Here is a 20,505-nt window from a genome sequence, read left to right on the forward strand (position 1 = left end):
GTTGCCCATCTGGATTCTCCATAGGAATGCTTTCCATGTTTACTCATTCACTCATTCATATTACAACCCTCTACTGGGGATACAAGAAGTTGTAGCATCTTCTAGAAGCTTTACAATATTAAAAAAAAAATTGTTATTGTAAAATATTCAAGATGCTTTTAATAGACTGGAATATGAAATGAAATTTCTTCAAAGAAAAGATCATGCGTTTCATGTTTTTGGAAACTATTTTCGATATTTGGCAGAAATGGGGGTGGGGGGGCTTACCTTTGCCGCTTGTGGTAATTCTCCCCAAAGCCAGAGCATTTCTAGGTTACTCTTCTGCATCGTCCTGTCGGTGGCCTTATTGACCAATTCTGAATCGCTTTTAGGTGTTGAAGGTCGAGAACCTGAAGGACTTAAGAAAAACACAAATCCATGATTAAACTGGGAAGGGAAACTTTTTTAGATGTTTTTGGTCCAGAATTCTATGGTTCAAACAGCCCAGAAAATGCACGCAAGCTTCATGACATTCCCCTCTGTGGCCACCAGGGGTCCACAGAACACAGAGCCAGGAGGAAGACGCTCCCCTTTTGGGGAACCTATCCCAACCTGCCCCCCAGTTCCAAGTAAAGATGAGAATAGACATTTAGAAAGGAAAAACTGAAGAAAAGAGAGAAAAGTGTGTTCTCCTCTCAAAACCATCTGTCTCTCTCCACCTCACCCTGAGCTCCCCACTCCTGTGGTCTCAACTTCCAAACTGCGTCTGTCGGCTCTCAGCTGCAAAGGGGGTCCTGCCCATCTCAGATACATACCCATTATACTCAATTTTTAAAGGTTTATGAATCTGCACTGGCTTCGAAAACAGGGAAACTGTATCACGTGCTAATTTTGCCACAAATTCCAAATGCCAAGCATAAACTCAAACTTCCTAACACGCCAGGAGCCTCTGTGTTGAGATTTCATTAAATATCTTCCAGGAATAGTTCAAAATCCACCTGTTGGCTAAAGCTTGCTCTGTAACAACATATCATATGGCTTAATTCTCAGGCCAGTTTTTAAGTGGTTGTAACTTGTGTTCTTGTCTCTATAATGTTTCCTATTTCTCCTCTTGAGACCTGAACAAAGTTTTCCCTCTGTCCAGCCAGAGTGACCAGCCCAGAATCATCACCTTGTCTACAAACTTCTCACAGTATCCTAAACAACATCTGGATGAAAAAATATATCCATTTCACCTCTCCCTGCCTTCTCCTGCATCAATTCCCCCAGAGCAAGACAACGGTGTTACATGAAGCCGCCATGTTTTCCTTCTGCACCTTCTTCCACAGCCCTCACACTCTCCTGAGTCCCCTCCTGGCCTCACAAACCTGAGTTAGATGTCAACTCCCACAGAATACAGCTTCCTGTCAGGACAAGGAGCAGTCACAGATGGAACCTATCAAACCAACAGGGACCCTTAATGGCTAAACTGGTCCCATATCTCTTCAGTCTGACCATTTGAACCAAAGAGACTCACCGCTCTCTCTTTCTCTCTCTCTACCTTCCATTTCAAACCAAAAGGCTCAGAGGCTGGTTCATCGCCCATGGTACCCACTGTCCACCAAACCACCCACGTGGTACGTGGCTATAGTGTGGCCCTCACGCTCTATTTCACCATGTGTGGAGGAGGACCCTGAGACAGGGTGTCGTGGGAGCGTATACGATGGGACATGTCTCCCAACACACGGACACACCCCCCCTCTTCCGCCCCATAGGAAGTGGTCCCACAGGAGGAAGGCTGCGCGCCCACACATCTAGGTGGTAAGGTGTCCATCACCTCCCAACCTCTCTTGCTCCTTCTAGTCCTGTAATTACACTTTTCTCCAAAGGGTCACTGCCTCCCTGGCACCAGCATGTCCATATTATATATTCGACATCAGCGCCAGGTCCGGAGGGGGCGTCATGGCCTCCAATGTACCTACAACCGTGACCAGCATCCAATTTGTCTCCAGAGTCATCACAGAAAAGGTCTACTGTGACTGGCTTCCTGTCCTCCACAGCGCGGCATCCGAACCTCCAACCCCTCCAACAGCTCCTGCTGTTCTATTTCACCACATAAAACACGAGTGATGTTTTGTGGAACAAGGAATGGTTGTACCCCCTGCACTGAAGTCAGCAGAGCCCTTTAGACAGAGCTTGCTCTAGAGCCGGGGGGTCAGCGAACTTCGTCAAGTTTTGTGAGTCACGCAACCTTTGTCAGAGCGCACAATTCTGTCGCAGCTGCACAAAAGCGGCCCTTGACGATACGTGAGTGAGCCGCAGTCCCACAGAACCACGAGGACGGATGGGGGGGCCACGGCTGGCCCACCGGCCGTCCTTAGCCAGCCCCTGCCCTAGAAGAAGGCAAATGCTGAACACGAGTGTCTTGTGGTGCCAACTCCAGAATTCCTGCTATTCCGACCCCTGGCCAACCCCACAAGCCCTAGGTCTCCACAGAGGTATTCAGGTTTGCAAACTCATCCACAGAGAAGCGAGCCCTGAGCTAGGAGCGCCACCTCCGGTGCCCGGCCGGCCACCACCATAAATGGCGGCAACACCAGCCTCCCTCAGAAGGATCCTGCACACAAATACCCGCGCACGGTTTGTGGAATTCAGGCTGACAGAAGGTGAGTCGGGGAAAGGCTCCCAGTTCTGGGTGTGATTCACAAGGAAGATGGTGGGTCCAAGATTTCCCATTATCAAATCTTAGTCTTTTAAGGTCAAGGGTTGTTCAAAAAAATAAGCTTACAAGATCTGTGATTGGCTTTCGTAAATAATGCATTTATTAACCACAGAACAGTTTTGAGGATTTTGCCAGTCCCGCTTGGGCAAGTGAGTTCTAACTGTTCACAGCTTAGTTTTCCTCCTTTCAAAATGGCCTTTCCTCTGTACATGAAACTTTCCAAACGAAGCATATCCTGAGACTTGATTCTTTCATCAAAAAGGAAAACATTTCTCGTGTAGAAGTCAGTCAGAGCTTCATTTGTTAACATTTAGAAACCATATAGGTCCACCACGCAGCTCGGAGTGTGGACACCATGGAAGGAATGGAGGCAAGAACCTCAGACCATGGCATCTGAGGAAAATACAAACCTATGATCCTAAACCTATGCTACTTTCCAAAATTCCATTCTAGAAATGCCTTGGAAATAGGATTCCATTATTCAGACAGTCTAATCAGCAACTTAAAGAGTTATAATAACTCCCCTTACACAAAAGATCTTATAAACTTGTATGTTGAACAACCCTTAGACACAAAGCAAAAATCATATTACCGATTTTTATTTCATTGTTCTGATTTGCAAAGCACTCCATAAAATTTGGAAGAACTATATGCTTAGCCATAATTTCCAGAGAATCCAATTTAGTCATGGAAAAAAATCTAATAATCTACAAATGCTTAATCAAAGGGAAAAAAAAACCATCTCTATGTATTTTCTTCATAAGTAATTTGGTTAGTCAAGTAGATTTGTAAGGGATCAAAAGTTTCATTTACGCAGTCTATGCATTGTCTGCGTAAGTAATTTGGTCAATGGTAAACAGGCTTGTACGGGTTAGATCACAATTTTGATTATCGAAGACATCCAAGTGGGGAAAAAGCCCCTCTACCTTTCCGAAGCATGGAAGTGGGAAGACTGTGGAGGGCAAGAGCTAGAAAGGCCTCCCTCGGCTGCAACTGCCAGGCGGGGGGCAGTCCTTTGGCAATCTATCGGGCTACCGGACACCACGTGATACACATTAAGAGAAAGAAAAATCACAGGTCAATTCAATTAAACTTCATATAAATTATTTGACTCCTCTCCACAATAACATTTGCGAGAAAATGAACATACTTAGGCATCTGACAACAGCAGAAATGACTCTGTTGAAATCACTCAGAAATCAACATGAATTTTTTGAACACAAGAACAGGAAACTGCCAAAAGACTCATTTCACTTTCTATTTCATCCATATGGCCGTAAAAGATTGTTATTCTCTGGTCAGAATTTAGTGCTTAATCAAACTGCAGTCTCCAAAGAGTTGATCATTTCTGCTGCCAGTTGTCTCTTCAAAGAAAAGACGTACTTCCAAGTATGGAAATGTATCTATTTATCCTAATTTGTCGTTGCATATGACAGCAGTCAGACCTGCAGGATCTGACATGGCCGCTCTTCTGGATTCATAAGGCAAATCATGGAAGACGGGAGAACATACCCACGGTTGCTTTTTAAACATTTATTTGAAACTCAAAATTAAGGTAGAGTGTCTGAACAGATTTTCCAACCTAACAGTGGTTTCTAACCATCCTACCTAATTTTCTTCCTAAAATGCCATCTTTTTCCCTCCTTAGGGTGCATTTCCACAGACCTCGGGAGATGATGAGAGAGGTTCCAGGAAGGTCTAATATCTGCACTGTCCATATGACAGCCACCAGCTGCACATGACTATCAAGCACATGAAGTGTGACACGTCCACACCAAGGTGGTCTTTCCATGTGAATTCACAATGATCTCAAAGACTTAGTATAAAAACAAGAATGTGAAAATCTCATTAAGAACTTCGTGGAAACGACTTGATGGAATTTTGGACATGCTGGGTCAAAGGAACTCAATCATCAAAGGTAACTTTCTCAGTTTCTTTTCACCCTCTAACGATGGCTGCTGGAAACTGTAAACATCCTGGGTAGCTAGCGTTCTGTTTCTACAGCACGGGCTAGGTCTGCAGACAGACCTCCACGAGGACACCCCGCAGGCCTCTAGCCCCACTGGGGCAGACCGACACCGGCTGTCCTGGACCCAGGCTCGGGACTGATCTAGTTCTCTGGGACCCGGACTCCAGCACGTCCTGCTCACTGTGCTGTTCCACTGACGAGATCGCTCTGGTGGAACTGGAATGAAGCAGGGCTGTTGGGAGGACTCTGGCTTTCGGCAGGGAGCCTTTGCAGCAGGGTTCCCACACTTCCACTACAAACCACAAGTACATCTACAACGTAAGGAATAAGAATGATCCAAGCCTGGGGCACCTGGGCAAGCTCAGTGGGTTAAGCATCTGCCTTTGGCTCTGGTCATGATCCCAAGGTTCTGGGATCGAGCCCCACATCGGGCTCCAGCTCAGTGGGGAGTCTGCTTCCCCCTCTTTTGCTCTGCCCCTCCCCACTGCTCATTGTTCTTTCTCTCTCTCAAATAAATAAAATCTTAAAAAAAAAAAAAAAAAAAAAGAAGACGAAGAATCCAAGGATGTCCCTGTCACTAAGATCGGGGTTTCTCAACTTCTTTCCATTGTTCGCATACCCCCAGACAGCTGAGGCTTTTTCCCTGTCATGGTCCTCCCTCCACTGTGACCCTTTAATACCACAGATGGACTCCGTATTTGCTTACGTGTGAGGCCCCATGGGAGCCACAAGCCATTATAATACCTAAGAACTCTCTGCTGCCCAAGAGCCAATTTTTGCCCTAATGGGGGTGATACAGCCCCTGCTGAGGACACCCGGTTTAGATCTGCCCCCTCCCTGGTTCTTCTGAGAAGGGCTCACATATTCTCAGAGGTCTCACTGACTACCTGTCCCTGGGTCTTTGGGATGGCAATCCACAGCCTGAGCAGGTCTGATTCTCCAAGTTTCTACCCCAACTCTAGGGCATCGTCAGAGTTTTTTTCAGGGAAATATTCCTGGTTTCAGCAGAAGGGGTTAAGCACAGGGAGAAGGCGTCATTCTAACAGCTCAGAACCATCTTGGTGGCTCTGGAATCGTACTGGAGGGCTAAGTGTCAAGAAAGGATCAGCCACCTGTTTTCTCCTGCTGACAATCAGCACTAAGGAACTGGAGAGGCTTTTCTTTCAAGGTCACCTGCGGGGAGTGAAGAGCCAGATTTACAGCTTGATTATGACATCAGAAGTTTATGGTCTGCACGTGTCCTTTTTCAATCCGAATCTATACCTCCTACTCTAACCCGCATTTTTTCACTTTTTACTTATATTTCACTATTATTAGACACGTCCCCCAGCAACTCACCTGGCACTGGGTGACCACTCTCTATCAGAATTAGGGTACGATGCTGACTGAGGGTAAGTCATGATTGGGGAAGGGCTTTCCTTAGAAACATCTTCTTGGAATACAGGTATATCATTAGGAAGAGTTCTGGAGGGGAAAAAAAAAAAGAAGAAAAAGACTAAAGTCAAAGAATTATTAGTGATTATGTGCGACAGATTCATAATGAAGGCAAGTTTCCCTTTTACCTTGATTAGCTAAGTTCTTTGTCAATGAACACCATCTCTTTCTGACCCACCCAGGCATACTGGAGGCAGTAAGGAGGGAAAGCATGACACACAGGCACGCGTCAATGTGTTTGTGCTTTGGTTGGATTATAAAGCTCATTAAAACGACTGCATTCGGGGCGCCTGGGTGGCTCAGTGGGTTAAGCCTCTGCCTCGGCTCAAGTCATGATCTCAGGGTCCTGGGATCGAGCCCCACATCGGGCTCTCTGCTCAGCAGGGGGCCTGTTTCTCTCTGACTCTCTGCCTATTTGTAATCTCTATCAAATAAATAAAATCTTTAAAAAAAAAAAAAAAAAGACTCTATTCAAGTCTCTGGGCTGACAGACGTGTGTAAAGGTGACCCTGCTGGTCATGTTACACCGCGGCCCCGAAACGGACCCAGGAGGCTGAAAAGTCTTGCTGTCACAGGAGGCTGCCAAGTGAATGACCACACACAGACAATCCTTCACCTAGCAGAACAAATAAATGATATAAACCAAATGACTCTAATAATGACAAAACGACTGCAAAGCTACCTTGTTTCAGGTAGAGTGCACTAATAACAAAAATATAATTACCTCTTGCAGTCACACAGAGGCTGTCGGTCCGTACTTCTGATGTTCCCTGAAATATCCCTCACTAAGTTCTGGAACTAAAAGCCATGCAGGGACTACAACTATAATAAGCCCAACCACTAGTTTCTGAGCCTACAGCAGATTAGAGGCTATAGTGAGGAAACGTGTCACCACCAGTTTGCCTATATTTTTAGCCAGAGGGGGGAAAGAAGTCCTAATCTGAATAATGAAGCAGAGGGACAGTCCTGATGTTCCTGATCCCTTTTTCATATTAGCAAGATACAAAATAACTATCAAAAATTATACTGAATTTTAGGGGCGCCTGAGTGGCTCAGTCAGTGAAGTTTCCTACTCTTGATTTCGGCTCAAGTCGTGATCTCAGGGCCGTGAGATTGAGCCCTGCGTCAGGCTCTGCACTCAGCAGGAAGTCTGCCTGACAGTCTCTCTCTCCCTCAACAACACCCCCATTAAAAAAAAAAAAAAAAAACTGAATTACATAAAGATCTGAAATATCAAATATACTTTACAAATGAGTTTTGTCTTAAAATTGGCCATTTTCACTAAAATAGTAATACACAGAAACCGAATTTCACCACCCAGGTAAAAGCAAAGATGACCCATGAAACCTCAAGCCTAGTCAGAACTGGAAAGGAAAAGTCTGCTTGGAGAGACAACTGGTCACATTCTGCACATCCTTATAACCTGAAAGCTGTCACAGATTAGTCCCCAGCCACACATCACCCCAAAGGCCGGGACTTCAGTCAGGGCCCAAATAAGAGCAAGCAGGCTCTGAAACAGGGTTTCGTGCATGAAGTATTCGTTTGCTTGCTTCTCTGTCCCTCGGTTCCGTCCTAGATGCTGAGGCGGCCAGACGAGGACCGACCACCTTGTAGCTGTAAGCCAGCTCAGATGTTTCTGCCCCTTGAGGTTGGGGCCACAGAGTTCTAACACTCAGTCTAAGATGCATTCACATAAGAATAAGGAACACTGGGCACCTGGGGGGCTCAATCGGTAAGCCTTTACCTTCAGCTCAGGTCACGTCCCAGGGTCCTGGGATGGACCCCCGGGGTCAGGCCCTGCTCAGCAGGGAGCCTGCTTCTCCCCCTCCCTCCCTTCCTGCCCCTCCCCCTGCTCACGCTTGCCCTCTCTCTCTCTCTAATAAATAAATAAAATCTTTAAAAAAAGAAAAAAAAGAATAAGGAATACTGGGGCGAAAAACAAGTTGTGAGAATCATCTCAGAGAACAAACGCGCCTGACCCCACACAGGCCCCAGCTTTCACGCACGTTTACCTGCTACTGTCCAGGGGGTCAGCCTGGTCATCCGAGCTCATCTCTATGGGAAACATGTCCTCGTCCTCAGACGTGTTCGTGTTGTCGTCTCTTTTCAGGGTGTCCAGCTGAGACTTTCTCCTCCGTTTCCTTCTCTTCTTCACTAAAGAGCTGCTCGAAGCGGCCTCACTGGGAGGCAAGGCCTGGGCGGACGTGCTGGGGTCCAGGCTTCTGATCCTGTCTACAGAGTTCCTCTTCAGCTGACTCTCCATGCGCGAGGCCCCCTCCGACAGGATGGGGGAGGTGGCCAGGTACGTGGGGATCACCTCCTGAAGGGCAGAAGAAAGACTTCAAAGAGCCTTATTAATTTGGGTTTAAGGGGCAAGGGGTGCCAAAGGCTGGCCAGTGTTCCTTCAGGAGAGCGAGCGCCCTCGGGGAGGGCTATGTGGGGCGGCGGGACCAGCGGTCATGGCCACCGCGGGCTGGAGGCAGCGCCAGATCCGGATAGCCAACCACGAATCAGCAATGCACTCTACGGCATTTTGTATCGAGTCCCACATTTTTGTAATTATAGCAAAGCGAGGTAATGAGTGATTTCAGGGCACCCAAAGTGTTTGAAGTATCCACAGTAAAGAGAGAAAAATGAGCTTTGAATCATCACATTACCTGGGAACTGGGCTCAACTTTGCATTTCAGTGCAGGGGAAGGGGGTGAGTGTATATGGTGGCGTGTGTGGGTATGTGTACGTGCCTGCACATGTTTGCATGTAAAAGAGAGAATGTGTATACATTTTTTAATATGCACTGAATTAAGATGATAGTAATTAAAAACAAAAATACAGCTGACACCCCCCACCCCAAGTGCCTGCCTACACCAGAGCCATCCAGGTATTCGGCCGTTAGTCAATTCGATACCGACTCTCCTCTTAAAAACTAAAGGAAAAAATACATGGCAGGTCCATTTAAGTTGTTTAATAATGATTTACCATATAAGTTGTTTAATAAGGTATAATAATCATCTAAAAACTATAACAATCATTTTATTATTATTATTACTATTTATATTAATAATTACAGTTCATAATTATAGGTAATAATTATTATTAATCATTTTTATTATTGGTTTATTTATTTGGAGACACTTGGTAACAAGAAGGAAAGAACATATACAAAGGAGAAGAGAGAAACAGAACCCCCCTGCTAACCCCTTACAGCAGGTTCGAGAACACTCGAGGTGCTACAGGTGTGCAGAGAACATCTGAGACCAAGCCTTGGGCTGGGAGGTGAGAGGTCATCTCGACCAGCTGCTCAATGGGCCAAACCCAGAAGAAAGGCCGACAGTGCCGACACGAGGTTAAAAGCAAAGAAAGGTCTCCACATGGGCAGGGAAGGGGCAAAGCTCCATAGGCAGAGGGGGCCTGGATCCTGGGGCACTCAGGTGATGAGGAACACAGGCTTCTCCAACTTGCAGCAGCCTTCCAGGGTAGCCAGGGCCATCCCTAAGGGGCAGAACATACCCAGCCCCGCCCCCCGAAGCCCCGCCCCGCCCCCAGGCACCCTTCAGGCCAGCAGAGTAGGCTCCAGCCCCTGCAGCTTCCATGGAAGCCTGGCCCAAAACGCTTCTTCAACTCCCACAGTGTAAAATCTGTCCAAGCTAAGGGACAACAGAAATTTGGAAGGCAAGCATCCATCTGAGATGGCAAGAATTAATAATTACAAATGAGTGACTCTCAGAGCCGGCCCTGCGGACAGGACATAATTACAGAAGTCGGGGGCACAGGCCGAGGATGCTGGTCCTCCCGTTACATCACACCTTTGAGGAGACCAAAAAGAGGAGGAGCCTGGGACCATTTTATTCTGAAACTGAAACCATGTGCATTCTTTTGACCCTGTAGCTTTTTAGCTGTTCCTTTGGCATCACGCTATCTTCCTGTAAAAGAACTAGTCTAAGTGGATTTTCTTGAGGAATCCCAACACAGCATCCCTTCCATATTTTCTCGAAGAAGTTAAGAGTGAAAAAGCGATTTCTCTAAGAAGAAAACATCGGGATAAATCTTCATGACCTTGGATTTGGCAAAGGATTCTTCGGCAGAATGCCAAGGGCAGAAGCCACAAAAGGATTAAAAAAAAAAAAAAAAAACTGGATTTCATCAAAATGTAAAAGTTTTATGTTTCAAGGAATATCATCAAGCAAGCAAAGACATCCATGACAAACTAATCATAAAAAGACAAAAACCCATCACAAAAAGATCTGAACAGATTTTTCTCCAAAGAACAAATACAAACGGCCAGCCAGCCTGTGAAAAGATGCTCGGCTCACCAGTCATCAGGGAGACGCATGGCAGCGCCCCAGTGAGACGTCCCTGCTCGCCCCGAGGACAGCTAGACCCGCAGTCCAGGGCAGGTGGCCATGAGAATGTGGACAAGCGCGAAGCCAATGCCCTGCTTGTGGGCACGTCAAATGGAGCGGCCGTTCCTCGAACATGGAACACACCGCTAGCATGTGACGGGGAGCTTCTGCTCCTGGGTGCGGACCCAAGAGAAACAAAGCCATTTGTCCACGCAAAAACTTGCGCAGGAACGCTCACAGCGGCATCCTTCCTGACAGCCAAAAGGTGGACACGACCCAGATGTCCACGAGCCCACAAAAGGGCAAACCAGTGTGGTGCGCGGACACCATGGGCGATGATGCAGCCCCACAGAGGGATGAAGCCCGGAGCCCGGCGACGGGACGGGCGAGCCCCGAAAGCTTCATGAGAAGGGAAGGGAGCCAGGCGCGATGACAACACACTTGGGACTGCGTTTGTGGGGAAGCTCGGAACAGGGAAATTGAGAGAAACAGAAAGTGAAGGAGAGGTTGCTGAGGGCACAGGAAGGTGACGGGGCGGGGGCTTGGGGATACAGGGAAGCGACAGCTATAGGGCACAGGGTTTCTTCTTGGGCCGATGAAAATGTCCTAAAATTGACCGTGCGACATCTCTTTGGAGAAACCTGAAAACCCCCAAACTGTACATTTGCAACAGAGAAAGCGTACAGTACACAAACTGTATCTTAGTAGAGCTGTTAAAATTGTTTTAAATTACAAAAAATGAAAGTGATGTGGTTACACACTACACAAAAATTAGAACGTTCAGCCCTCTGAGACCTGACATGCCAGAGTAACCTGGGTGTTTTGGACGACAGCTCGGCGTGATCCGGTTCCCGTCTCCTCAGAGACAGCACGAGGAAGCAGGCCAGGACGGCAGGGTCTCGGACACGGCTCGCACCCACCCCGTGGGGCTTCCAGATCCCCGGTACAGGTCAGCAGCCACGCTTCTCTGCTGCGACGGTCTACACGGCCCCGCACCAGTGTCACTTCTCCACACAAACTTCCGCTGGGCCCTCTAGAGAAGCATCGCTCAAAACTCAAAACTAGGAAGTCCCAGTGGCCGCCGGTCTCCTTACCTGATCATTATCGGTCTCTTGAACAAAAAATGCTTCTCCGTTATCTCCCAATTTCATGTGCAAATCCACGGACTCCCCGTTGATTTCTATGTCAACCTGAAGGAAAAACACGCTTGACTCAAACAGGAAACCTCGAGGGGGTGCCCTGCCTTTGTACACATCTCCTTTACCCACAAACGCCCCAAACGATGGCACAGTTCCCCGTCTCAGTCAGGCAAGCCATCAGAAACGGCGTCTACCTGCCCCAGCGCCGACCCCGTGCAGAGGTGCCCCGTGCAGGACCGGCTCCTGGAACGTCTGCACCCAGGTCAGGACACGGGGGCCCCCGGCTCCTTTCCCCTGGAGAGGGTCACCCCGCATCCAGCAGCTATGTTGTGGAGCTACTCAGGCCACACGGACGTGCCATGTGTAGGCGTCATGGCCACGAGCCTCAGGTGACAGCCCAGCCAGGAGACCCCAGGCCAGCGAGGGACAGCATCTTTGGACAGGTCTTCTGGCCGAGGCTCCAGAGGGCAACGGGCAGAGACAAACAAGCCCTGCCGCCCTTGGTCTGAATGTCTGACTCACACAAATCACAAGCTTAATAACTAGCTGATTTTTGCCCCATGTCTTGGAATAATTTAACACAATTCGAGTTAGTACTTATCAATTCAGTGACCAGTCCTTCCCAGGGTGAAGCCACAGCTCCGGAGGCCTAAAGCTCTGTCCAAAGACAGAAACATGAGGGGCGTCTGAGGGGCTCAGTTAGCAAAGCATCTGACTTTGGCTCAGCGGGGAGCCTGCTTCCCCCTCTATCTCTGCCTGCTGCTCTGCCTACTGTGACCTCTCTCTCTGTGTCAGATAAATAAATAAAATCTTCAAAGGCAGAAACACGATGATTTTAGGTTTTAGAGAGAGAGCCTGGCCCCCCAGGCCACTGGGTCCTATGCTCTCACCACTTTCTCTCGGGAGCGCAGGACCCCCATCTTCCCAAAGCGCACGTGGAAGGGCGAGCACTGGAGGCTCCCGTTGGGCTGGCGGACAACGATGATATCGATGCATCCCGACAGGGTGGCAGGATTCAGCCCCTTGTAGAGTTCCTTCACGGTGACGAACACCTGGCCTGCCAGCTGCCCCACGTAATTCATGGTTTGAGTCTAGAAAGAGAGACAGACCCACCGTCGGTTAATTCCAGGAAGGCCGTCTGTCCGGAGCCAGTCCTGATGAACTTGCCGTCGTCACACTCGCTCGACGGCCACACCTCGTTCAGACCCTACTGTTCCATGGGATGGGCTCCACGACGTCCACCCCCACCACCCGTCTACTCCACCCCCGTCAGCCAGCCCACCAACCCCCACCCTGTCGACGCCAGGAAGCCTCATCCCGGAGGGCGCTGGGCTCTTCCCCTCCGCGGCCCCGGCCCCTGCTCAGCCGTGCCCTGCTCTGTCGTCGCGTGCAGGTTTTACAGCTAAATCTGAAGACTCATGAGAAAAGAGACACACTTTATACCTCTTGGGCTCTAGCCCCCACCATGCCAAATAGAGTCGGCATTCAAAAACAGTAACTGGAAAAAAAATGGGTAGTTCCACTTGAGAAGGAGAAAAACTGAGTCTTATCTGGAACAATTTCCATCCTGGTCTCGGTCTGCCTAATCAGATTCTGCCCCACGGTGGCTCCAGGGGAAACACGGGCTCTGCTTCCATGTGTCTGTCCGGCTAACCGTGTGTCTGTCCAGCTACACAACCAAGGGCCAGTCAGCAAACATCCGGCATCTACTCTCCACCCAGCCTGGTACTGGCCACGCCGAGATCAGTAAGACGGCATCCCTGGCCTCTGACGGGACTCGCAGGCTCGTGAAGGAGACAGAAGTAAAACACGGGGAAGTGAAGTCCACGTCCGTGGGGCTGCGTCTGTTCTAAGCCGACAGGAGGGGCCACAGCCGAGGGAGGCGGACAGCACATGGAAGGGGCTGCAGCGGGCGAGGAGGGGGCAGACGCCGCGGGGATGGTGCCCAGGAGCCCGGCTGGGGGCTGTGCCTGCCACGGACAAGCAGGGAAGGATGGAGTTCGCGCCACGTTGGGAGGCCCGGACGTTTCTAAGGAGCAACGTGAAGCCACTGCAGACTCGGGAACAACAAAATGATGATTTGACCCATGAGCTCAAAAATGCCTTGCGGCAAAAGCGTACAGACCGGCAAGAAGGGAAAGACAGCCGGAAGACTACGCAGTGGCTGTTGGCGATGGTGCCGATGAGAAGACGCCAGCCCGCGAGGAGGCAGAAAGAGGGAGGTGGAGAGACAGCTGGAGAGATGCTTGGGGCCAGAGGACCCAGTGAGCTGGCGCCACTCTCTGGCCCTCTTTCCACAGCTCCAGCCCACACGACCGCCTTGGTGACCATCCTTCCCTGCTCCACTGTCCACCCCGGAAGACCCCACTCTCTGGCTCCATGGTCTGGCCCTGTCACGTGCCGCAATGAGACTCGGACACCTCAGAGTGGCCCACAGCCCAGAAGGGTCAACCCTGCAGGCTTCCTCTGCCACTCGCTCCTCCTTGCTCTGCCTCACTGGACCTCCTGCCCTAGGAGGAGCCTATCCTCAGGGGATGTGTCTTCAAGGGACCAGTGCTCAGGCGACCTGCCTTGGGAGGTGCCTGTCCTCAGAAGTGTCTGCCCTCACTCGGGGTGACTGCCTCAGGGTGCAGCTCGCTTGGGGCTGCCTCCTTGCCAGCCCAGTTTAGCTGACCCCACAGGTTGGCCCAGGCAAAGCTGCTCCCCTCTCCTCTCGGTGCACTTAACACTTCGGTGGCCTCCTGAGGTCCACCGTCTTGAGCATGAAAGGTCTGCACGCTGTGACTTCCAGTCGCTGGATCCCAAGACCTCACCCTCTCTCCCAACCATCACGCCCTGACTCTTCAAGGTCACCAGCTACCCAACATGGGGGCGCGAGGGACCCTGCTGACCCCACTCACCGCGGGTCCCTTACAACAATCCCAGCGGCCACCTCCTTGCTGTGCACACTGTCCCTGACCTATCGGCACAGTTTGGTTCTGTGCACTTTCTCGCTTGGATGTGTCTCTATTTCGCCGTGTGGTTTTCCTGTCACTTGGCGAAGCCAGGTTGTCCTTGAGGCCGACGATCAAGACTTGTCAGTTAAAAAACCGAAAACTACTTTTCATCAGCCTCACCTCAACCCCTGTGACATAAGCAGCAGTGAGTTAGCATCCCCACTTCACAAATAAGAAAACTGAGGCTTCCAGGTGGTTGGTCACGAGCCCTGCACACCATGCCCAAACATGAACCGCTGATTCAAGGCTAAATTAGAAGCGGCCAGAGCCCTAAAAGCAATGACAAAACCTACAAAGAACCCAAGAAAGCCCTCATGGCTCATTTTACAATCTTAAATGACCCTCCGTGGATTGGTGGACCCATCTCCCTGGGACGAGCGACAAGCAGACCCTCCGTGAACACCAGCACAGATGCGCCCGGGCCAGTCGCCCTTGGACAGACTTGCGCCTGGCGCTCTTTCTCCCACCACCAACGCAAGTCACAGGAAGGCAAGATCAGAAAATCACGCAACTTCCGCATCTGTGAGCAAGCTAACTAATTCAGGCAAACCGGGACAGGAGACAGTTCCGAAAAGAAGAACAACACAAAAAAGGATTCCTATGACCCTGATATTCCTTTTTTGTGTTTGGGGTTTTTGTGATTTTTTTTTTTTGGAAAGCTTTATGCCCAATGTGGGGCTTGAACTCACGACCCCAACATCAAGCATGGTGTGTCCTACTGTCTGAGTCTGCCAGGCGCCAGGAACCCTGACACTTCTAACAGAGAATCATTTTACAAGAAAAAAAAAAATTGTCACATCAATGTTCAACGTAGATCTTAACCTCCGGTGCTTACCGACAGGGGTCAGCCTCTAACCCTGCGGCAAAGCACGGCGGTAGGAACAATATTTTTGTAGATTCCTTCCTCGTGACCTTGTGCTCCTTGATTGTCACAACACTGTAGGTACGAGGCCTTTCACACCAGTGAACTAAAGGACAAGCAAAAGTGCAAGGGCACAGGCTGGGCCCGAAGCCACCTCTGTTTTGGTTCCACAGCCCCCCTCCTGCTTCGCGACCCTCAGCTGTGGGCCACACTGGTCCCTGAGTGACAGGTGACCGTCTCCTGCAGCGAGGCTCGAACCCGTGCCCACGCCCTTGCCGCTGCTCACGCAGCCCTGAGGACCCACTGGCCAGCATACCGTAGTCACAGCCGAAAGCAAGCTCGTGACTGGAGAGTGTGACCACGTGTCCGCGTCCCAGCCGCTCATCTGTAAGACGAGGACGTTAGCGTGATGACCCACAAGATCCAATTCCAGCTCCGACCGGCCCGAGATGAAGCCTGAAGGGGCATCTTTAATAATTCAAGCTAAATGGGGCTCTGCTCTCTTGTCCTCACAGCAAAGTGTCCCTCCCCCCATCAGTGATCAAATTCAAAGTTATTGCACAGAGTCTGAAGATTTCAAAGGGGCATGACTCTGGGTTGTTATTCTGAAAGCCTCGTTTGAAAGGAATAAGGCCAGAAATGGCAAGTGACAGGCAGCGCTCCCCCCCTTGCAGAGATGGACTCTGACTTCCCAGTTCCTGGTCCTGCGATCTTCCCTCCGTGCGTGCCACGGGGCCAGCCTGCTGTGGTTCTCCCACCACGAATAACTGAAAGTTGTTTTGATTATCTTTAGCTACTCCCTCTGTTGAGCAACTTAGAGGCAGGGCATCTGTTCCAAAATTCTTAACAAAGGATGACAGGGTCACAGCCCCACCTGGCACTATAGTCCCAGAAACTGTCCTCAGCACCAGCAGCGGCTGCTCTAACTGACCACCTGGACGGCACTCTCTCAAGCACAGGAAGAGGCAGGAAGGGTTGGCAGGGCTCGGAAGAAATTGGAACCCATATGCAGGGTTTTTAGCGGACTGTTGGTAGGAATGCAAAAATGGTGCGGCTCTATGTATGGAACAGTACAGAACACAGTTCTTCCGAAGATCAAAAATAGAATTACCATATGACCCAACCATTCCACTTCTAAATATATATCCAAGAAAAGCAAAAGCAGGGTCTCAAAAAGATATCTGCACACCCCTGATCACAGAAGCGTTCTCGCAACGGCCAAAAGGTAGAAACCACCCAAGTGCTCATCGATGGACGAACTGAGAAATAAAATGTAGTACAGACACACCACGGGCCAGGAGTCAGCCTTAAAGAGGAAGGAAATTCTGATATACATTACATATGCAACAGGGATAAACCCAGAGGATACCATGCTAAGACAAATAAGACAGTCACAAAAGGATTAATACCAGATGTAGGATTTTCCTATGTAAACCCCTAGAAACCAGGAGTGGATCTGAGATTACCAGGGACCGCGGGGAGGAAGGAAGGGGTTAATGGGTTAGAGCTTCACTGGGGAGAGGAAACAGAAGCTGGAGCCCGATGGTGGCAGGCCAGCAACAGCAGGAACTGCGCTCACACAAAGTGTACTGAAATGTGCACTTACAAATGAGTAAGACGGTAACCATTTATGTTACGTGTGTGTGACCACCGTTGGGGAGGGGGTGAGGGTGGACGCTGAACTAACCAGAACTGATTTCAGGAAGGCGACTACTGTTTGCTTGGGCCCAGGAGGCCTGAGACAGGCTTTCAGGGAAGGGGGCACCAGTTCAGCCCCGGCACCTGCTCTGCTGAGGGGTGCAGGCAAGTTGGGGGCAAGCATGGCTCGTCTTCACCTCCGCTCTTCAGGATGTTTTCTAAAGAAGCGCTGGGCAAAAGCTGGACGAATACAAGACGAGACCGGCTGGGCACCAGCTCCCAGTTCACTGGCTCAGTTCCATCGGGAGGAAAAGGCTCAAGGAAGAAGCTAATCGGATGTACCTAAAGAAGCCGGACAAGCCAGCCTCAGATGCACACTCCCTGCACCTGCCCCTTAATCCCACGACTGCCGTGTCTCCCGCGCTCACAGACACAGGATGCGCAGGGAGGGCAGCACTGGGAAGCAGAAAGCATCTTAACTGCCTGCAGAGTCACCAAAGTACGACCTGAAAAGAACAAAACAAAATGCTTCCACATCCAGGTGAACAGCTCTGAGGTCCCGCCTCTGCATTCACCCCGAACCAAATTACTTCCAGATCTGCTGATTTCAGTCTCCACATTGGGCAAGCAATGGCTGCTTCCCCGACAGGGCCTCATTTATCACATGAAACAGGATTCCTCTACTTATTCCAGCTTTTCAAGGACAGATGAGCCAAACCTCACAAACACCTCCTTCTGGCCAAACAAGGGTTCTCTAAAAGGTACTGTGGATTATCAGAGCAGTTCTGAAATTAGGAAACATGTAAACACATGTATCCGTATATACATATATATATATGTATACACACATATATACACACATATATATACACAAACACATATATAATTAATATATTTATTTTAATTATTAATATGTTAGTATATCACTATTATAATTATATACCATATAATTATATACCATTATATATTATTATATTAATACTAATGTTAATATTAATATTAATTATCTATTGTATTATATTATAATTATTAGATATTATACATATATGTGAAATATTTATCAAATATTAAATATCATATAATTATTATGTATAATTTAATTGTATATTATATCATATGTACAACATATATAATGTATTGCTTGGGATGAATGTAATATATATATAATATATATAATGTATTTTATGATATATAATGTAATATATAGTGTGATATATAATTATAATTAATATATAACATAAATATAATGTATTTATATTATAATTGATATATGATTATATGCAGGGTTTTTAGTGTGGTATCTTCTGGCTTTCCAGAACACTCTTTGAGGCTAATTTTCTGAGGCTGTTCCATCTCACGGAAATACCCTCTTTTCAGAGAATCTTCCCTGAGTTGGAAACTCTACAGTTCTTATATTAGAAACAGGCAGATAAAACACTGAGGAACATAAAAATCCAAAACCATAGGTCCACCTGGGATTCTGCTCACAACATTAAAAATAAACAGTGTGTTCAACCTGAACTACATCGACTATTAAATTTGAAGATTTGAATTACTCCAGACGAAGGCTCTTAGCTGTCAGTTCAGAAACTGCTTCTTCTACTCATTTGATCCACAAGTGGATAAAAGTGATTCTAATTCCTCTGCAGTTCTCAGGAAATCCCAGGAAAGGGGCCACACAAACCTCCATGTTCCATTTGCACAGACTTCGTGAGGCACCACAAACCTTCCCATGAGCAAGCTCGCGTGCTAAGATCTAAGCAACCCGTGCTGCACTCAAGTCCCCCGTTACTGCCCCCTCTCTGAGGAGGAACCGGGGTGCCAGGTCTGCATGACATTCAGAGTGGCGGGACCAGTAACAGGACGAGGGCAGGAGCCCAGGTGGAACCCCGAGACTCCCCCGTTCTCCACTGCATGGAGCCATCCCCCATCTCGGTGCATGACAAACTGGTAATGGGTGCCACCTCGTCAAAGAAAGTCAGCCTTTAGCACAACAGATGGCAATGACGTAGATCCGAATGTCAGAATGTTCAGCCCATGTGGACAGGGTGTCCAGTGCTACAGAGATGATCACAGACTGGAATTAGAGTCAGAATTGCAGACAGGACGTTCCAGAGCCAGTGGCCAAAGCACAGTCTAGGAGATCAAGCTTCCACGGGGAGTCGACTCATTAGAGGGAGTGAGCGCTCCATCGAGGGTGGTCTCATCGAGGAGTCTGAACCACCCTCCCGCCAAAAGGTTGTGGAGGGAATTCAAGAACCCGGTGGTGTTCTAAGTTCATGACCCTGTGACCTGGCCAGAGCAACATGAAATCAAGCCTTCATCCCAAGCAAGAAACCAAGGGTAGTGGGAGGAAGAGGTTTGTTTAGGGATTTTTTGTCCCATCACAACAACAGTCCAGAGGTGGAGACCACAAGGTGTACCAGCCACCCTTCGAGCAGCCTGGCAATTCCGGGAATGAGGGAGGCAAGTGTTGCGATGTAAAATCTAGAAGAAATGAAGAACAGCATTTGTTCTCTCCCAGCCACGTCAAGTTCATGAGGGTAACACCCCAGATGAAATTCCCTACAGACACGGTTTAAGTAACAGGCTCGTCAGGCTTTTCTTGCCAAAAATCCAGGCCATGAAACACAAAGGGTAAGAGTCTGGAGCACAGCAACTGCACAAAACTTGGGGTCAGAAGGCCAGGATGAGGCCGTCCTCCTCTCAACTTTGTGAGCGCTGTGCACGGGAGCAAGGAACGACGAACACTGGGCCTCTGATGGGACCTCACCTGCTGTCGGCGTGAGCGCGACACAAAACGATGCCCTAGGAAAGGTCTCTGTCCTTGGAACGCTGGGGGCAAACACTACCAGCGTCCTCACCTCCTCTAAGTGACTAGACCCGAGCAGACTCGGCCACTGGCTCTCGAGGCGGTATTTTCACAAGTACCTGGGGCGGGGGGCCAGGGCGGTTAATCAAAACTCAAGGATGAAAAGGTCAAAACGGCCTCCTTTGTGTCCGGAGACTCTTCTGGCTCTTTCATCCTCAGAATGACTCATCACTTCCTGGAACCAGCCCGCCTCCCGAGCACATGCATTCTGCCCCGCTCCCCGCTCTCACGGCAGGTGCTTAGGGAACACCTGGGGCATCTGGTTTTATGGTACATCTGGGGAGCTCCCAGCCCCATGTCAGCCTGGGGTGAGCACACCCCCAACTTTGTGTTCCTGTTATCAGCAGCAGGGACACACCGGGCTACACAGCAAGCTGCCCTCCAGGGCCATCAGACTTTGACCAATTTCACCCTGGGGTCCCAGCCTTCCAGCTGCTTCGGTGAGAGGAGCGCATCTGAGAGGCTTCTAAACATGCAGACTTTTCCAGCAACACCAGGCAAAGATGATAGAGCAGCAAACCAGTGTGACACAAACCACTGCCTGTTCTCACCCACCACAGAAGGTGGGACAATGC

At 49.1% G+C, this 20,505-nt stretch overlaps 1 protein-coding gene across 3 annotated transcripts in view; it reads right to left on the reverse strand.

Annotated features, from left to right (window-relative positions):
• LPIN1 (lipin 1) overlaps positions 1–20,505 on the reverse strand; it is a 126,120-nt gene that overhangs the window by 38,905 nt on the left and 66,710 nt on the right. For 2 of the 3 annotated variants that reach the window (XM_059132615.1, XM_059132616.1), the window contains 6 exons: positions 12,453–12,653; positions 11,518–11,613; positions 8,096–8,403; positions 5,988–6,113; positions 3,607–3,711; positions 268–397 (listed from right to left, as the gene is read on the reverse strand). In XM_059132615.1, coding sequence (XP_058988598.1) covers positions 268–397; positions 3,607–3,711; positions 5,988–6,113; positions 8,096–8,403; positions 11,518–11,613; positions 12,453–12,653 — 966 coding nt within the window. The remainder of the gene's footprint in view (positions 1–267; positions 398–3,606; positions 3,712–5,987; positions 6,114–8,095; positions 8,404–11,517; positions 11,614–12,452; positions 12,654–20,505) is intronic. The other variant, XM_059132617.1, reaches the window with a different exon arrangement.

This window comes from Mustela lutreola, chromosome 9 (genome assembly GCF_030435805.1).
Source record: "Mustela lutreola isolate mMusLut2 chromosome 9, mMusLut2.pri, whole genome shotgun sequence".
Lineage (NCBI taxonomy): Eukaryota > Metazoa > Chordata > Mammalia > Carnivora > Mustelidae > Mustela > Mustela lutreola.